The sequence below is a fragment of the Cotesia glomerata genome, linkage group LG1, assembly GCF_020080835.1.
Source record: "Cotesia glomerata isolate CgM1 linkage group LG1, MPM_Cglom_v2.3, whole genome shotgun sequence".
NCBI classification, from domain to species: Eukaryota; Metazoa; Arthropoda; class Insecta; order Hymenoptera; family Braconidae; genus Cotesia; species Cotesia glomerata.
Genome location: NC_058158.1, coordinates 5,625,988 through 5,639,257, shown reverse-complemented (window position 1 = coordinate 5,639,257; position 13,270 = coordinate 5,625,988). Strand labels below are relative to the sequence as shown.

Genomic DNA, 13,270 nt, shown 5'->3' with positions numbered 1-13,270 from the left:
TAAAACAATAAATAATTGTTCTTATTATTATAAATTTCATTTAATTAATAACTTTAATAAAATAAATTACTTATTGTTGTATAATTAAATTTTTAAAACATTAATATATATTATGTAAATAATATTTTATTTTAATGATTAAAGATTAGTTTGTGGGTAAATTGTGATTGCAGTTAACCAAACCAATGGTTTCCCATGCAGTCACGAGTCCAGGGGGTTTGGCACATCCAACACCACTGAAAGTTACAACCAGCACGTGTACAAAACATGTGCATACAACCACCTGAAAGAATAATAATTCAATAAAAATATTCAATCTAGGTATAAAAAAAAAAAAAAGGTAATTATTTACAAGTCGGGTCTACCATTTTAATTTTCATTTTTTTGAACGAAATTTTTTTTTGAAAATTTTGATATTTTTTTTTTTTTTAAAAATACATAAAAAAAACGAACAATTAAAAAAAAAAAGTTGATTACCGCAATTTTAAAAAAAATTTATGAATTTTTTAGAAAATTGTGATACTCAACTTTTTTTTTTTTAATTGTTCTTTTTTTTATGTATTTAAAAAAAAAATATATATATCAAAAAAAGATAAAATAGAAATTTTATCCAAAAACATGAGAGCCAAAATTTTTTCAACTTTTGAAGGCAAAAAAGCTATCGAAATATTAATTTTTTGATATTTTCGATATTACCACCATAAATCTGCTGTAAAAACAAGCAGAATAAAAAAAAATTTTTAAATGTTAATTTTTCACCTAGCTATGGCCAAAAATAGGTTTGACCCCACTTATAAATAATTACCAAAAAAAAAAAAAAAAAAAAAAAATACCATCACGTTCAGTGGGCGTACGACACTTAGGACAAGGTTTTGTTGACTTCTGAATTGTTTTTGTACTTGCATCGTCCCATTTAGCCTTAAAATAATAATTTACATCAAATTGTTAAATAAAAAATAATGATGATTAAAAAAAATTAATTTTACATCTTTAGCTCTCGCAGGATCTACAGAATAACCAGACCGTGACTGAAAGCTGGAAGCAATAGATTGCTGGGTATCGCAGTCTCCCAAATGATACCCATGTAAACATTTTTTACAAAATACGTATCCACATCCTCCAACGCACTGAATTTTCTTGCAGTCTTCTTCAGTAAAATTTTCATCAGGAGCTGGAGGAATTATTCCCATACCGCAGTCTGGCTGTGGGCACAGAAGGCCACCAGCTCTGAGCACGTATTCTTCAGCTCCAAAGCGCTGGTATTGATCATACTGACAACAAAATTATAAAACTAAAGATTTCTTGTGAGAATATAAAATTAACATTAAAAAAATATATACTTGAGCGGGTTTTAACAGTCTAAAATGATGAACTTCTCGTATATATGAATTATCACAGCCCGCTGGACAGGCTAATGTGTAATAACCAGTGCTCTGGTCAAAATCAAACTGACGTTCAGATAACTTTATACTGCAGTACTCTTTGAAACACTCTAGACAAGTTACGTGAGCTGCCTCGCAAGGAAATACTAAAACGGTTTCTCTGTTGGAATTAAAACTATTATTGATAAATTTTACTAAGGTAAAAAATCTAGTTATTGACATTTGCAATTTTATTTTAATTAAAAAAAAATAACTAATAAATTAATAAATATAATTTTTGAATTATAAATTTTAAGATAACTGGTTTTTGAGAACACTTTATTTTTTTAATTAGAAAAAAATTGAGTGTCAAACTGGGTCTTTTACATTATAAAAAAAAAAATTAACTGATTTTATAAAATCAAATGCACCTTACGTCAGTACAAGCGAGACAGGGAATTTTTCTGAGGTTCGGTCGAATAAGATTGAGTGGAACCGCTTCGTCAGTTTCGCCTCTACTGGGATGATTCGCACACTTGAAGTAAAATTGTGCGTAGGGGACTTGTGTGTCTGAATCACTTGTCGGACAATTATCGTTTTCACAATGTACGGTAATACGGTTTGGCTGCATTACATCTGGCCATGATTGAGGGTCGCGATCTACAGTGACAGCTCCACTACCACAAAGTGCACACCGAACTCGTAATTTTCCTGCTTCTACTGACTTACAGGGTACTGAGCAGAATACATAAAAATGAGCCCGCTTTTCTTCTAAAAGTAAAATAAAAAAATTTTAAATATTATGAATCATCTTTCGAAGCTTTGTTAGTGGTAAATTTTTTATTACAATTACAACCTTGATTTAAGAGTTTAGATTTCGATTGATCATTAATTTCTTCAAGTGAAAGATCTGAGAGAGTTTCATTCATTGGTTTGCTGCCAGTGTCGTCGTCTAATTCTTCAATTGACGGTGTTATGCCAGTGTTTAAAGGTTTACGATTTTTACGAGGTGCTTTTACAGCATGCAGTACACTCTGCTGTCCCAAATCGCATTCCTAAAACAGTCAAATTTTGTATGATACTGAAAGTCAGCTGACAACTGTCAATTTTTTTAATTTTTATAACAAATCAATTAAAAAAAAAAAAAATGCTTTAATAAATATACGCTAGTAATTTTTTTTTATTTTTACACGTGGAATTTTTTTATTAAATTTTTTTCGTAATAATTTTATTGATTTTAAATTATAAAAAAATTTTTAATGCTTGTCAATTTCACTGTCATAAATTTTATTATTGATAATACTATTACTAAAAAAATTACACTTATAGTTTTTCAAGTTTTTCAAAAATGAAATTATTTTTTTAATTTTTTTGTAATCATTTTTTCAATAAAAAAAATTTTAAAAATTTTTAGATGTCGGCCAACTTAATTTTCATTTATTATTGTTCAATTTGGTGGATTTTTTTTAATCTATTAGTAAATTATAAAATAAATTTTTTTATGATCTGAAATTTGTATAATTCAAGATAACAAGTAAGTAGTGCAATAGATTCCTAATTTTAATAAAAAATTAATTACCTCAATAATTGTTGAATTATGTAATTCCTTGCCAGCAAATATTATTTTAATATCTTCAGCTGGCATTCCCATTTGCGGTGCTAATATTTCTTTAACATTTTTTATATCCCACTTTGGATCCAAATCAACTGTCAGGGTGTTTCCAGTATTTGTTTTTATGTAAATACTCAATGAATTTGTTATTTTTCGTTTACCAAACCATATTAGTTCCAACATTTTTATTATTGCATTTCTAATTATTGACAATAAAAAATTCATTGTTTTGTTTATTTATAAATTGGTCATTGCTAAATCAGCTGTAAAAAATTCGTCATCAATTTAATTATTTTGTTACAATTAAAATTTATAAAATTATAATTATTTAAACAATAATTTCTTACCAAAATATTTATTAGTTCCTAACATTTACTGACAACTAAATAAATAAAAGTATTCATCAATGTATGTAAATAAATATAAAATTATAAAACCTCAAGGTGAGTTTTTATGTATTGGAATAAATATCGGAGCCCAGATATTTTAATACATAAGCCACGAAGCCTAGATAGGCTTTGTGACATAAGCTCTTATTTACAAGTGTCATTTAACACACTGCACAGTAGTTTATAGTTGACGTAATTTTAGAATAGACAATTGCACTCCGAAACAAAATTATTTAATAAATAAATTTATAAATAAAAGTTGAACTTATCATTAAAATAATTGAATTAAATGAATAAAAATAAATATTTTGAAGCACATAAATAACCTGAAGTTTGTAAATAATATCATATTGTGTTAGAGGTTATATTCGGAGAATGTCTTTTTACGAATGACAAATTAATAATATTTATAAAAAGATAATTAAAAATAAATATAGTTCATTAAGTGACAAGAGATATTTATTTCTTCAATTGTTAATATCATTGTATGTTTTTATTTAATTTGCTGAAAATGGCGTCTGGAGCTGGTAATTTTTTTAAAAATATTTTTATTAATTAATATTTATAGTATAAATGTCATCTAATAATTTTATTCGTATGATTAAAAGTTGAATTAATTAATAATTAATAATTTTTTATAGAAAACACAACAGAAGAACGTACTGAAGCAGTGCCAAGTCAGACTGTGAGTAATTCAAACTCCGAAAGTGGACATGTATGTCTTGTAATTTATTTCAACTCATTATTGAGCTTTTTGATTGAATATCAAAATTATTAATGTAATTATTTAAATAAAATTTAATAGAAAAGAATTGGAGCAGACAAAGAGTCAGAATTAAGTGGATCAGCACAAAAAAAATCCCGAGTTGAAATTCAGTCACTACCGACAAGGCAGTACCTAGACCAAACGGTGGTACCTATACTGCTGCAAGCACTCTCGAGTTTAGCCAAGGAACGACCTGAGGACCCGATAAATTATCTTGCTAACTACCTCCAAAAAAATAAAAGCCAGTATGACAACAGCGACTCGCCACCAGCTAGCCAATAATTAAATTGATAAAAATACACGTTAAATTTTTAATAATATACTTACACACAAACTTATTTATATTGTTATATTAAAACTAAACGTCTTCTCATCATACAACTCTCTAAGTAAAGGTAATTATTGTAACTGGTAACAAACAGCTAATAAAAATAAAAATTGTTTATATATATATATACATAAGGACATTGTGATGCGTAAAATATTTACTCCAACTGATTAATTTTTATAATGGACGATTTTGTAAATTTTTTGTGGTTTAGATTATAAATCATTTTTGCGAATAAATTTTTCTTAATTAAAAATGACTGAGTTTAACAAGCTTATAATTATTTACTCATGTATTTAAAAACACTCATTACCTGATGAAAATTAAGTTAGCCGACATTTAAAAATTTTTAGAATTTTTTTTTATTGAAAAAATGATTAAAAAAAAAATTTTCATTTGTAAAAAACTGTAAAAACTGTCAGTGAAATTTTTAAAAAATATTTTTTTTGTTCTAATTTAATTAAAAAAATAAAAACGTCGGCTAACTTTAGTAATGATATTAAAATTAGCCGACGTTTTTAATTTTTTGATTTTTTTTTAATAATTAAATTAGAACAAAAACAATATTTTTTTTAAATTGCACTTACAATTTTTCAAGTTTTTAACAAATGACAATTTTTTTTTCTTTTTTTTTTGTAGTCATTTTTTCAATAAAAAAAATTTTTTTAATTTTTAAATGTCGGCTAACTTAATTTTCATCTTTAGTATTATCATTACCTGGTGTTGAAAATTATCTTCCCTGTCAATTATTGATACAAGTTAATCAATAAATAAATTATTTATTTTACTATAATTATTTAATCCCGACAAATAATTTTTAAATTATTGCGCATTAATTTACGCAAGAAGTACTCCAGACGCATGCGTGTACATATGTAAACACGCTCCTATTATGTAGCTATATATGTATGTAATGGACATTCACGTCATTAAAAAATACTATCTACGTATATAAAAGAATGTTTTAGTATAACATGTTGATTAATATTTAATACAACACATGTAATATTAAAAAATAATTTTTTTCAATCAATTTAACTTACCAAGTAATAATGATCAGTCAATTTATTTTTATATTATTATTTTACAACAGTGTAAATGTCAATTTTTTTGTTTTTGGATACAACTCTGATTATCATGATATTGTCGGTGTGTATTGTTATATGATTTAAAAAATTATCATTAAACAATTGTCATTAGTAAATTAATTTTTTAATCTAATTTTTCTAGAGAGACAAAGTAATAATTTACAGGACATATTAGGTCTTAGAAATCATGTTTTGGAGCAAGACAACATCAACACTCGTCCTTATTATAGCAATGATAAGACAGAATACCAGAAAAATAATATAAGAAATGTTGACAATCCACTGAAATATGAACTGGATAATTGGACTGGCAGATGGATGCCTGATAAAGTTAGTCCTAACACTGACAAGAACAAAAATATAAAAAACTTGGATGGTCCGCTGAAACCCGAATTGGATAATTGGACAGGTAGATGGATGCCTGATAAATATTCCGAGGTGATTCCGATTCCTGTTGCTGATTCTGATAATAATCATCTTTTAGATCATAATATACAAATGGGAAAAATTCCTAAATGTGATGACGGAAAAGTATTTATCGTATTTTTATTATTTTAACCCTTCAGGACATGGACTATGAGATTTTTTTTCACGTAACAACATTTAACATAATGAATGTCGCTGCAGTGCAAGTGAGACACTAAAAAACATCCATGTCCTGACGGGTTAATAACTTTAATTATTATTAAATTAATTAGTTAATTAAACAAATAAATTACAGAATTTTCTGGAAGTCGACTGGGATGGTTCACCGATAAATTACACATGTTTCAGTAGAAAAATAATTCCTAGTAATGAGATACACCCTGAATTGTATTGTGAGAAAATACCCAAGTTATACAGTGTGAGTAGATTACTTTAATCATAAGAGTTACTGTTTCCTGAGAATCATTTCCAGGAAATGCGAGCTCGTGGTTTTAATTTTATCTTTTTTTTTTTTTTATCATAAAAGCAAAGTTATAAATCATGAACATCAAAATTTATTATTTCAGGCTCGTCATGCATGTATGAACGAATCTATAGATTATTATGACAAAATTCCTATGTAGTATGTATTTATTTATTTTATTTTATAATTTAATTATTCATCTATTTAATTAATTATATTATTGAAATTTTAAAGTGGAACCCATCGTCCAGTTTGGCCAGTTTATGGTGAATATAAATTTGTACCAAAGCAGCGATGGCTTCATAGTCTTGAAGTATGGTTTTTTTTTATATTACTGTTTTTATTATTTTGTTTTAATCAATAATATCACAAATTAAATTAATGATCATTATTATTACAGCATGGAGCAATCGTAATGCTTTATCATCCATGTGCCAACAAAAATCAAATTAATTTATTAAGAAAACTAGTAACTCAGTGTTTACGAAGACATATTATAACACCATATGCTGAATTAGATGAAGCGCGGGTATGTATTAGTTTATTTTTAAAATATTGTTTCTTTAATTTTTTATTCTTTAAATTCACGTTATAAAACTAAACACCGTCAATTTTTTTAATTTAAAATTTTTTAAATACATTAACCAAACTTCGTGAATAAATTTCACTAAAGACAACAAATATAATTTTTATATGTAAAAATAAAAATACTGATGATATTATTTAGTGAGAGATATATTGAACTTTTATTGAAAAAAAAAAAAAAAAAAAAAAAAATATGATTAATTAATTTTAATAATTATTTTACAGCCTTTCGCATTAGTCACGTGGGGTTGTCGATTAACAATGTCAACCATAAATCCTTACATTGTTAGAAATTTTATTCTCACCAAAGCTCTTCACGGAGCTGAAACTACTCCAAAAGATGGCGAATTTAATGAAGGATTAATACAGAAAGCTAAAATAGTATCAGATGAAAATGATTCCAAGTTATGCCCATTAGACTCTAGTATAGTAATGATGTAATTGCTTAATAATGTTCATCGACATTATTTATATTGTCATTACTACTAAAACTCAATAATTGTTCGTTAATTTACAAACTTATCCGCTAATATTCCATTAAGTTAATTAACATTAAAACTTTATGATAGCTTTTATTTTTATGTAAATATTTTATTTAATATGTTAAATATATCTATGATAACATACATTTACGATTAATTATATTTAAAAATTATTTTTACAATTCTAGAATTATCTAGACTTAGTATACTGAAAGTTTTGTAAGTTGGCAAATTAAAAAAAAATTAAATTTAATCTTAACACCGTAAAATATGTAAACAAACTATGAAATTTTTTAAATATTATAAGACCAGTGAAAATAATATAATTTAGTCGATTATTAATTGATTATAAAATTAATCGTTAAAACCAATTTTTATATTTTTAACCCAGTAATTAAATAAGTAATTAGTCTATTAAGTAAGTGATAAATAACAAAAATTTTATTTATTATTTCAAGAAAAGAAATAAAAGTAAGCTGACAATAAAATGACAAAAATTCCAAGAAATAACTTCTTAAATTTAATTTAATACTCAACGATATTTAGCAAACAATTCTTATTGTTTCTCAAACATTTTTTAGTTTAAAATTAATGTGTAAACAAATAACAAAACCTTTTTAGAAGGGCATCGAACCAATCAAAGCCTAGACTTACCCCCAGATTATCAAAAATTAAGAAGCTAGAATAGGTAATTGTAGTCTTTGCGTTGACAGTTCTACATTCGACGACAAGTTCTTCAAGTAATTACTTCCTGTCTTCTCACAAGCTATTAATTCATCTAGTGCTTAAATACTTCATAATTCAAGATGCAGAGTCTTAATTTAATGTGTTTATTATTTGTAATAATCAACATAAATTTAATTTTTGGGTTTCCTCCGTTTTCCAGTAAGTTTTTTATACATTTTCTCATATATTCTTCTTTAAATATTTTGAATAAATTTATGTTTAGTGATTATGAGAGTATTTTATTGTTTAAATAATTATAAAACTAATTTTTCATAAAGGTCACGGCCATGAGTATGAAGTAAATTACTCCCAAGGAGGAAAACATATGATAACAATTATAAATGGTGCGAAAAAAGAAATAATAACTGCTGACGAGACATTAAGCGGCTATAACACCGAGTTTTTCACTGATGAGATTGAAAAGTTTCCAGATTTATTAACGTCTCTTGAATACACGCTAGCTGACTTAAAATTCTTGAACAAAGGAGACACGCAATACTTCTACATACCACCTTTGCCAAATAATGATGACAGTATTAATGAAAAAGTAAATTCAAATAATGAGATTAAATTTCCATTAAATTTTTACGACAAACAGAATTTTGAGACTAATAAAATTTTAGAATTACAAGATATGATAGATTTTAAAAATTCTGAGGGAAAAGACATAATAATAGATTACGTCGATGATTATTGGAGGCCTTCATTAAACTTTGGAAATTTTTATGATCGGAAAACTTTACAAGACGTCGTTCCAATATCAAAACGCGACACTTATCAGATTACTGCATCTCCCGAATTTGTTTTTGAAGAACCCGATTATACTAACTACAATAATTACATGAAGCAATTAGAAATTGATACACAAAAAGAAAAATAAAAATTGAATAATTTAGTTACGAATGAGGAAGAAAAGTCTCAAAAATTCGAAAAAAATCCGATTAAACCGATAATAGACAAAAGTTGTGATGATGGAAGAGTAATTATTTTTATTAATTTATTTATTGTGAATCATAAATTTTAGTTTTATTTATTTAGATTTATTTTTATTATTTTGTTTGCAGAAAAACTTGGAAGTTGATTGGGACGGCTCTAAGGGTGATTAAGAGTGCAATGCTGATGTTGAAATACCAGCAAACCATCGTCCTTCGACTTTGTACTGTGATCCATCAGCTTCAGTTGTACAGGTATTTTTTTTTTTTTTATTTTTTACACTTAATCCTTTATTTACAATGAATGAAAACAATGTCTCAATCTCTTTTTAGCCAAAAACTCGTTGTTTGAATGAAACATTAGAATACAGCGAGTTAATTCCTGTTATGTGAGTGATCAAAATTATTAAATAAATAAAATGTTAATTAAATAAATAAATACATTTTAATTATCAATTAATAAATATTAAAATCATTTTTTCAGTGGTGACTACCGTCCAATTGCCCCGCAATTAGGAGAGTACAAATTTATTCCTAAACAACGATGGCTCAATAGTTTAGACGTGATTATTTTTTTTTTTAAATTAGCGAATTTTATTTTCAATTTATTGAAGAATTCAGTTATTTTTCTTTTTTTTTTTATTTTACAGAATGACGCAGTAGTGTTACTATATCATCCGTATGCTGAGAGATCTGCAATTAATAAGCTGAGATTACTGATAATGAAATACTACGAACGTTATATTTTCACTCCATACAACTTGGAACAAATAGTGGTATTTATTATTAAAATTGAATTTGTCATAAATTTCAACTGAAATAATTTTTTTTTTTTTTATTTACTAGAATTTTAATAACAAAAATTTTTCTTTTTTTGTCGCTAGCCGTTCGCTATAGTGGTCAAAGGATGTCGTTTAGTAATGTCACACGTGGTACCAAATGAAGTGGCGCACTTTTTACAGAACCATGGACCTAAAAAAGTACCATTGGGAAAGCCAAATGACAAAAAACCGAAATATAATTTGGGACTGATTGAAGAAAACCGACCTCATCATCTCTTTGGACTCATTTATCAATTATCATAATAAGTTTACATGATTCTATTATAATAATAATAACTACAATTATTATTATCATTATTGGTTAGTTAAACAATTAATCAATAAGACAATTAAATTTCATTAAAAATTGATAATTTTTAATAAAACTAGAAATTTTATTAATTATTTGATCATCTTTTTTGATATTAATTATATCATGAATAATCATGTCGACGAATTTCAATTTTGTGTGTCTAATTTTTAAAAATTTATTGACAAGAAATTGTAAAAAAATAATTATTTTAACAAATCTAGAATTTTTTTAGAGAAAAAAAAAGACAAAATTTGTACATTAATATAGTTTAGAATAAATAGCTTGTTAAAATAATGAAAAAAAAATGTGTGATTACTTTTAATAATAATAATCAGGAAAATAAGTAATAATAATTAAAAAAATGAATAAGTATTTTTTAAATTTTTATTTTAATTTTCATTTATCATTCAAAATGTAATCAGTGCTATAATATTCTGATATTTTACATATTAATATTATTATTTTATTAAATATATATGCATATGTATGTATATATATATATATATAATATAATATATCAATGAATTATAAATATAAAATTAACGTAATAGATATCTACTATATTATAATGTAAAATATACACTGAACTATCTGAATATATTTCATAGTGGTAAGTTATAACGTAAAAGAATATAATTGTACATTAACAAGTGATTTATTTTATTTTATTTATTTATTAATGTTTCGGTTTTGTTTTTGCCATTAAATCCTTTGCTTTATAATTAATAATTATTTACTTGCTTGCCGTATCTTTTACGGTAAGTGTACGATCTACCCGGTAAGTGTACGATCAAACTGACCGGCAGCTTTAAGGATAATTATTGTTTGTTTTTACTCACAACTTTTGGATTTTAAATGATTAATCAGTTAACTAATTAAGTACATACAACTATCTGTAATAATATTTATCATAAATTCTATTTTACACAATTATTTCATTGTTTTTATTCACATTGTTTGATTGAAAGCTATTTTATGCGCGTATATTCTTCACTATGTATTTTTATAGTATAGTAAATATAGCACAGCAATAGCTTCTTAACATTTATCATTAATAATAATTATGATTTATCATTATTAATAAATGTTAAAAAAAAGAAGAATAATTTCTACAGGTGGTTACATAAAAAAAAAAAAAAAAACCGAAGTTTTAATTATCTCATATAATAAGTGAAGAAATGATAGATGATACTTTATAAAGTAGGCTACAGAAGGTTAATTTATCTCAAGCTACATAAATTGATATGATTGTTACAAATGAGCAATAGTATCTCCAAAGGCCTGCCAGTTTGATACGTAAACAATTTAATACTTCTATCCTTAATATTTCATAAACTTTTAATTAATCGTCGTAATGGTTCATTTAAATAAACTACATCTAAGTATAACTTGGTAGAGAAATTTAATATCTTCAGCTTGTTATTTGCAATTTTGAATTTATAAACTACGCACTTGTTCTTCTTTATCGTCTTCTTTGTGCAGGTTACACATTTTAAAAAGGGCACAGTTTTAATATATATTTATATATAATAATAATTATAATGATAATAATAATAGAATAAAATCACATACTGTCTACCATAATCATCACCCATTGACTCAACATGTGGTAATTTATTTGATAATTATAATTATAATTAATATTAATATTAACGCAGGCTTATTAAATACTCAAAGCGTTGCCTCTGATTAAACAATGCGGTAGATTTATACTTTTTTTAGTCTTGTCACCTAGACAGGAATTTTTTTTATTAATATATCTTCCTGCTGATTAAGAATAAGCTGAATTATTATAGATAAAGATAGTTAATTAATTAGTAGATAGCAAAGTCATATCTTTTATTCTGATATGCTCGATATGCAGTTGCTGAAAGCGAAGTAATGATTATGGAAGGTACTTAATATTATTGCCAACTTTGTACAGTATTGTATTGATCTTTTATTTATTTTTTCTTGTTTATTAATATTTTTCCTTAATATTTAAAAAATTAATAATAAATAATCATAATTTACGACACGTAATTATTTAGGCAGAAAACACAATTGATTTATTTAGTTTTTTTTTTTTTTTTTCATACATTATAATTTTTATTATTATTCATTTCTTCCTAGTAATAACCTACAATAAAAAGTACTCGTATTTTAAAATGCTTGTTGTTTATTATTTTTAAATTTAATAATTTGCTACATTTAAGTAAATTTTTTTTTTTATTATTATTTTATTAATTATCAATAATCTCACTTTGTCGCAATAATGCCGAGTGCTATCTTCACCATTTTCTATTTATTTATTTCCCCCGTAATTAGTAAATTTAATTAATTAATAAATTGTTTATTTTTTTTTTTTAATTTTCTTTTTTCATACGTACTGAGTTTAATTTAAAGTGAAATTGACGATCATAAGGATATTGAAATAGATCTTTAAAATATGTTGTTAGTTTCGTTATTAATTAATTAATTTTTTTTTCTTTTAATAATTGCACAGTTGTGACACGACCCATTTACATTTTTGATGTTTATTTAATGTCGTGTTGTAATTATCACACTTTAATTTACTAATTGTAATTTTTTTGTTCATTTATTTATTATACACATTTATTATTTATAATTTATATTCATTTATTAAACCCATTTCACGTTAATAAAATTCCAATAATTATTAATCTTTTAAATAAATTTCATTATTCAAATATACAAAAATGCAGATGAGTTGCGTTTCAGCGATGCTAATTAATTATTTAATCCAATAATCAAAAGTTTATCTATTCATTTATTTTGTTTTTTCTTTTCTTTTTTAATAATAAAAATCGCACATTTCTGTATGCATATTAATATAATATAATTAAATGCAATTAATTATCAATAATAACAACGATAATTATTTAATAAAGGTCGAGGTTGAATGCTGTGCTCTTTAAAATTATTTATCCTCGATAATTTTATTAACTAATAATTAAACATTACTGTTACAGTAACTT

At 24.9% G+C, this 13,270-nt stretch overlaps 4 protein-coding genes across 12 annotated transcripts; 3 read left to right on the top strand and 1 right to left on the bottom strand.

The window, feature by feature from the left end:
- Positions 1-79: 79 nt before the first annotated feature.
- On the bottom strand, positions 80-3,236 carry LOC123272661 (E3 ubiquitin-protein ligase parkin). Its single transcript, XM_044739600.1, has 7 exons — positions 2,941-3,236; positions 2,218-2,416; positions 1,793-2,132; positions 1,341-1,542; positions 987-1,271; positions 834-918; positions 80-283 (listed from the first exon to the last, which is right to left on the bottom strand). The coding sequence occupies exons 1-7, from the start codon at positions 3,196-3,198 to the stop codon at positions 174-176; spliced, it is 1,479 nt and encodes a 492-aa protein (XP_044595535.1). The 5' UTR covers positions 3,199-3,236; the 3' UTR covers positions 80-173.
- Positions 3,237-3,534: 298 nt separating this feature from the next.
- LOC123272757 (protein dpy-30 homolog) lies at positions 3,535-4,658 on the top strand. Of its 2 annotated transcripts, none has more exons than XM_044739765.1 (3): positions 3,535-3,889; positions 4,004-4,047; positions 4,168-4,658. In XM_044739765.1, the coding sequence occupies exons 1-3, from the start codon at positions 3,850-3,852 to the stop codon at positions 4,408-4,410; spliced, it is 327 nt and encodes a 108-aa protein (XP_044595700.1). In that variant the 5' UTR covers positions 3,535-3,849; the 3' UTR covers positions 4,411-4,658. The 2 variants fall into 2 exon arrangements, with proteins under 2 accessions (XP_044595700.1, XP_044595692.1); XM_044739757.1 differs by having other exon boundaries at positions 3,547-3,889; positions 4,004-4,077.
- A 735-nt stretch (positions 4,659-5,393) lies between these two features.
- LOC123272669 lies at positions 5,394-7,610 on the top strand. Its single transcript, XM_044739612.1, has 7 exons — positions 5,394-5,605; positions 5,687-6,075; positions 6,266-6,388; positions 6,537-6,592; positions 6,668-6,746; positions 6,834-6,962; positions 7,244-7,610. The coding sequence occupies exons 1-7, from the start codon at positions 5,509-5,511 to the stop codon at positions 7,457-7,459; spliced, it is 1,089 nt and encodes a 362-aa protein (XP_044595547.1). The 5' UTR covers positions 5,394-5,508; the 3' UTR covers positions 7,460-7,610.
- A 361-nt stretch (positions 7,611-7,971) lies between these two features.
- LOC123272721 lies at positions 7,972-10,297 on the top strand. Of its 8 annotated transcripts, none has more exons than XR_006511153.1 (8): positions 7,979-8,385; positions 8,505-8,570; positions 8,688-9,205; positions 9,291-9,413; positions 9,492-9,547; positions 9,643-9,721; positions 9,809-9,934; positions 10,043-10,297. XR_006511153.1 is itself a non-coding variant. In XM_044739725.1 (3 exons), exons 1-3 carry the CDS (start codon positions 8,307-8,309, stop codon positions 8,895-8,897), a joined length of 378 nt encoding a protein of 125 aa, XP_044595660.1. In that variant the 5' UTR covers positions 7,972-8,306; the 3' UTR covers positions 8,898-9,097. The 8 variants fall into 8 exon arrangements, 3 of the variants coding, with proteins under 3 accessions (XP_044595660.1, XP_044595665.1, XP_044595664.1); XR_006511152.1 differs by having other exon boundaries at positions 8,651-9,205; XR_006511155.1 differs by having other exon boundaries at positions 7,982-8,385; positions 8,868-9,205.
- The last annotated feature ends 2,973 nt before the right edge of the window (positions 10,298-13,270 follow it).

Coding starts and splice junctions, on each gene's coding strand:
- LOC123272661 (XM_044739600.1), bottom strand. CDS start 3,198: ATGAATTTTTTATTGTCAATAATTAGAAATGCAATAATAAAAATGTTG. Junction 2,417..2,940: donor ATAATTCAACAATTATTGAG/GTAATTAATTTT, acceptor TGACTGTTTTAG/GAATGCGATTTGGGACAGCA. Junction 1,543..1,792: donor CTCGCTTGTACTGACGTAAG/GTGCATTTGATT, acceptor TAATTCCAACAG/AGAAACCGTTTTAGTATTTC.
- LOC123272757 (XM_044739757.1), top strand. CDS start 3,850: ATGTTTTTATTTAATTTGCTGAAAATGGCGTCTGGAGCTG. Junction 3,890..4,003: donor GAAAATGGCGTCTGGAGCTG/GTAATTTTTTTA, acceptor AATTTTTTATAG/AAAACACAACAGAAGAACGT. Junction 4,078..4,167: donor CAAACTCCGAAAGTGGACAT/GTATGTCTTGTA, acceptor AAAATTTAATAG/AAAAGAATTGGAGCAGACAA.
- LOC123272669 (XM_044739612.1), top strand. CDS start 5,509: ATGATCAGTCAATTTATTTTTATATTATTATTTTACAACAGTGTAAAT. Junction 6,593..6,667: donor TATGACAAAATTCCTATGTA/GTATGTATTTAT, acceptor GAAATTTTAAAG/TGGAACCCATCGTCCAGTTT. Junction 6,747..6,833: donor GATGGCTTCATAGTCTTGAA/GTATGGTTTTTT, acceptor TTATTATTACAG/CATGGAGCAATCGTAATGCT.
- LOC123272721 (XM_044739725.1), top strand. CDS start 8,307: ATGCAGAGTCTTAATTTAATGTGTTTATTATTTGTAATAATCAACATA. Junction 8,386..8,504: donor TGGGTTTCCTCCGTTTTCCA/GTAAGTTTTTTA, acceptor TTTTTCATAAAG/GTCACGGCCATGAGTATGAA. Junction 8,774..8,867: donor ATGACAGTATTAATGAAAAA/GTAAATTCAAAT, acceptor AAGATATGATAG/ATTTTAAAAATTCTGAGGGA.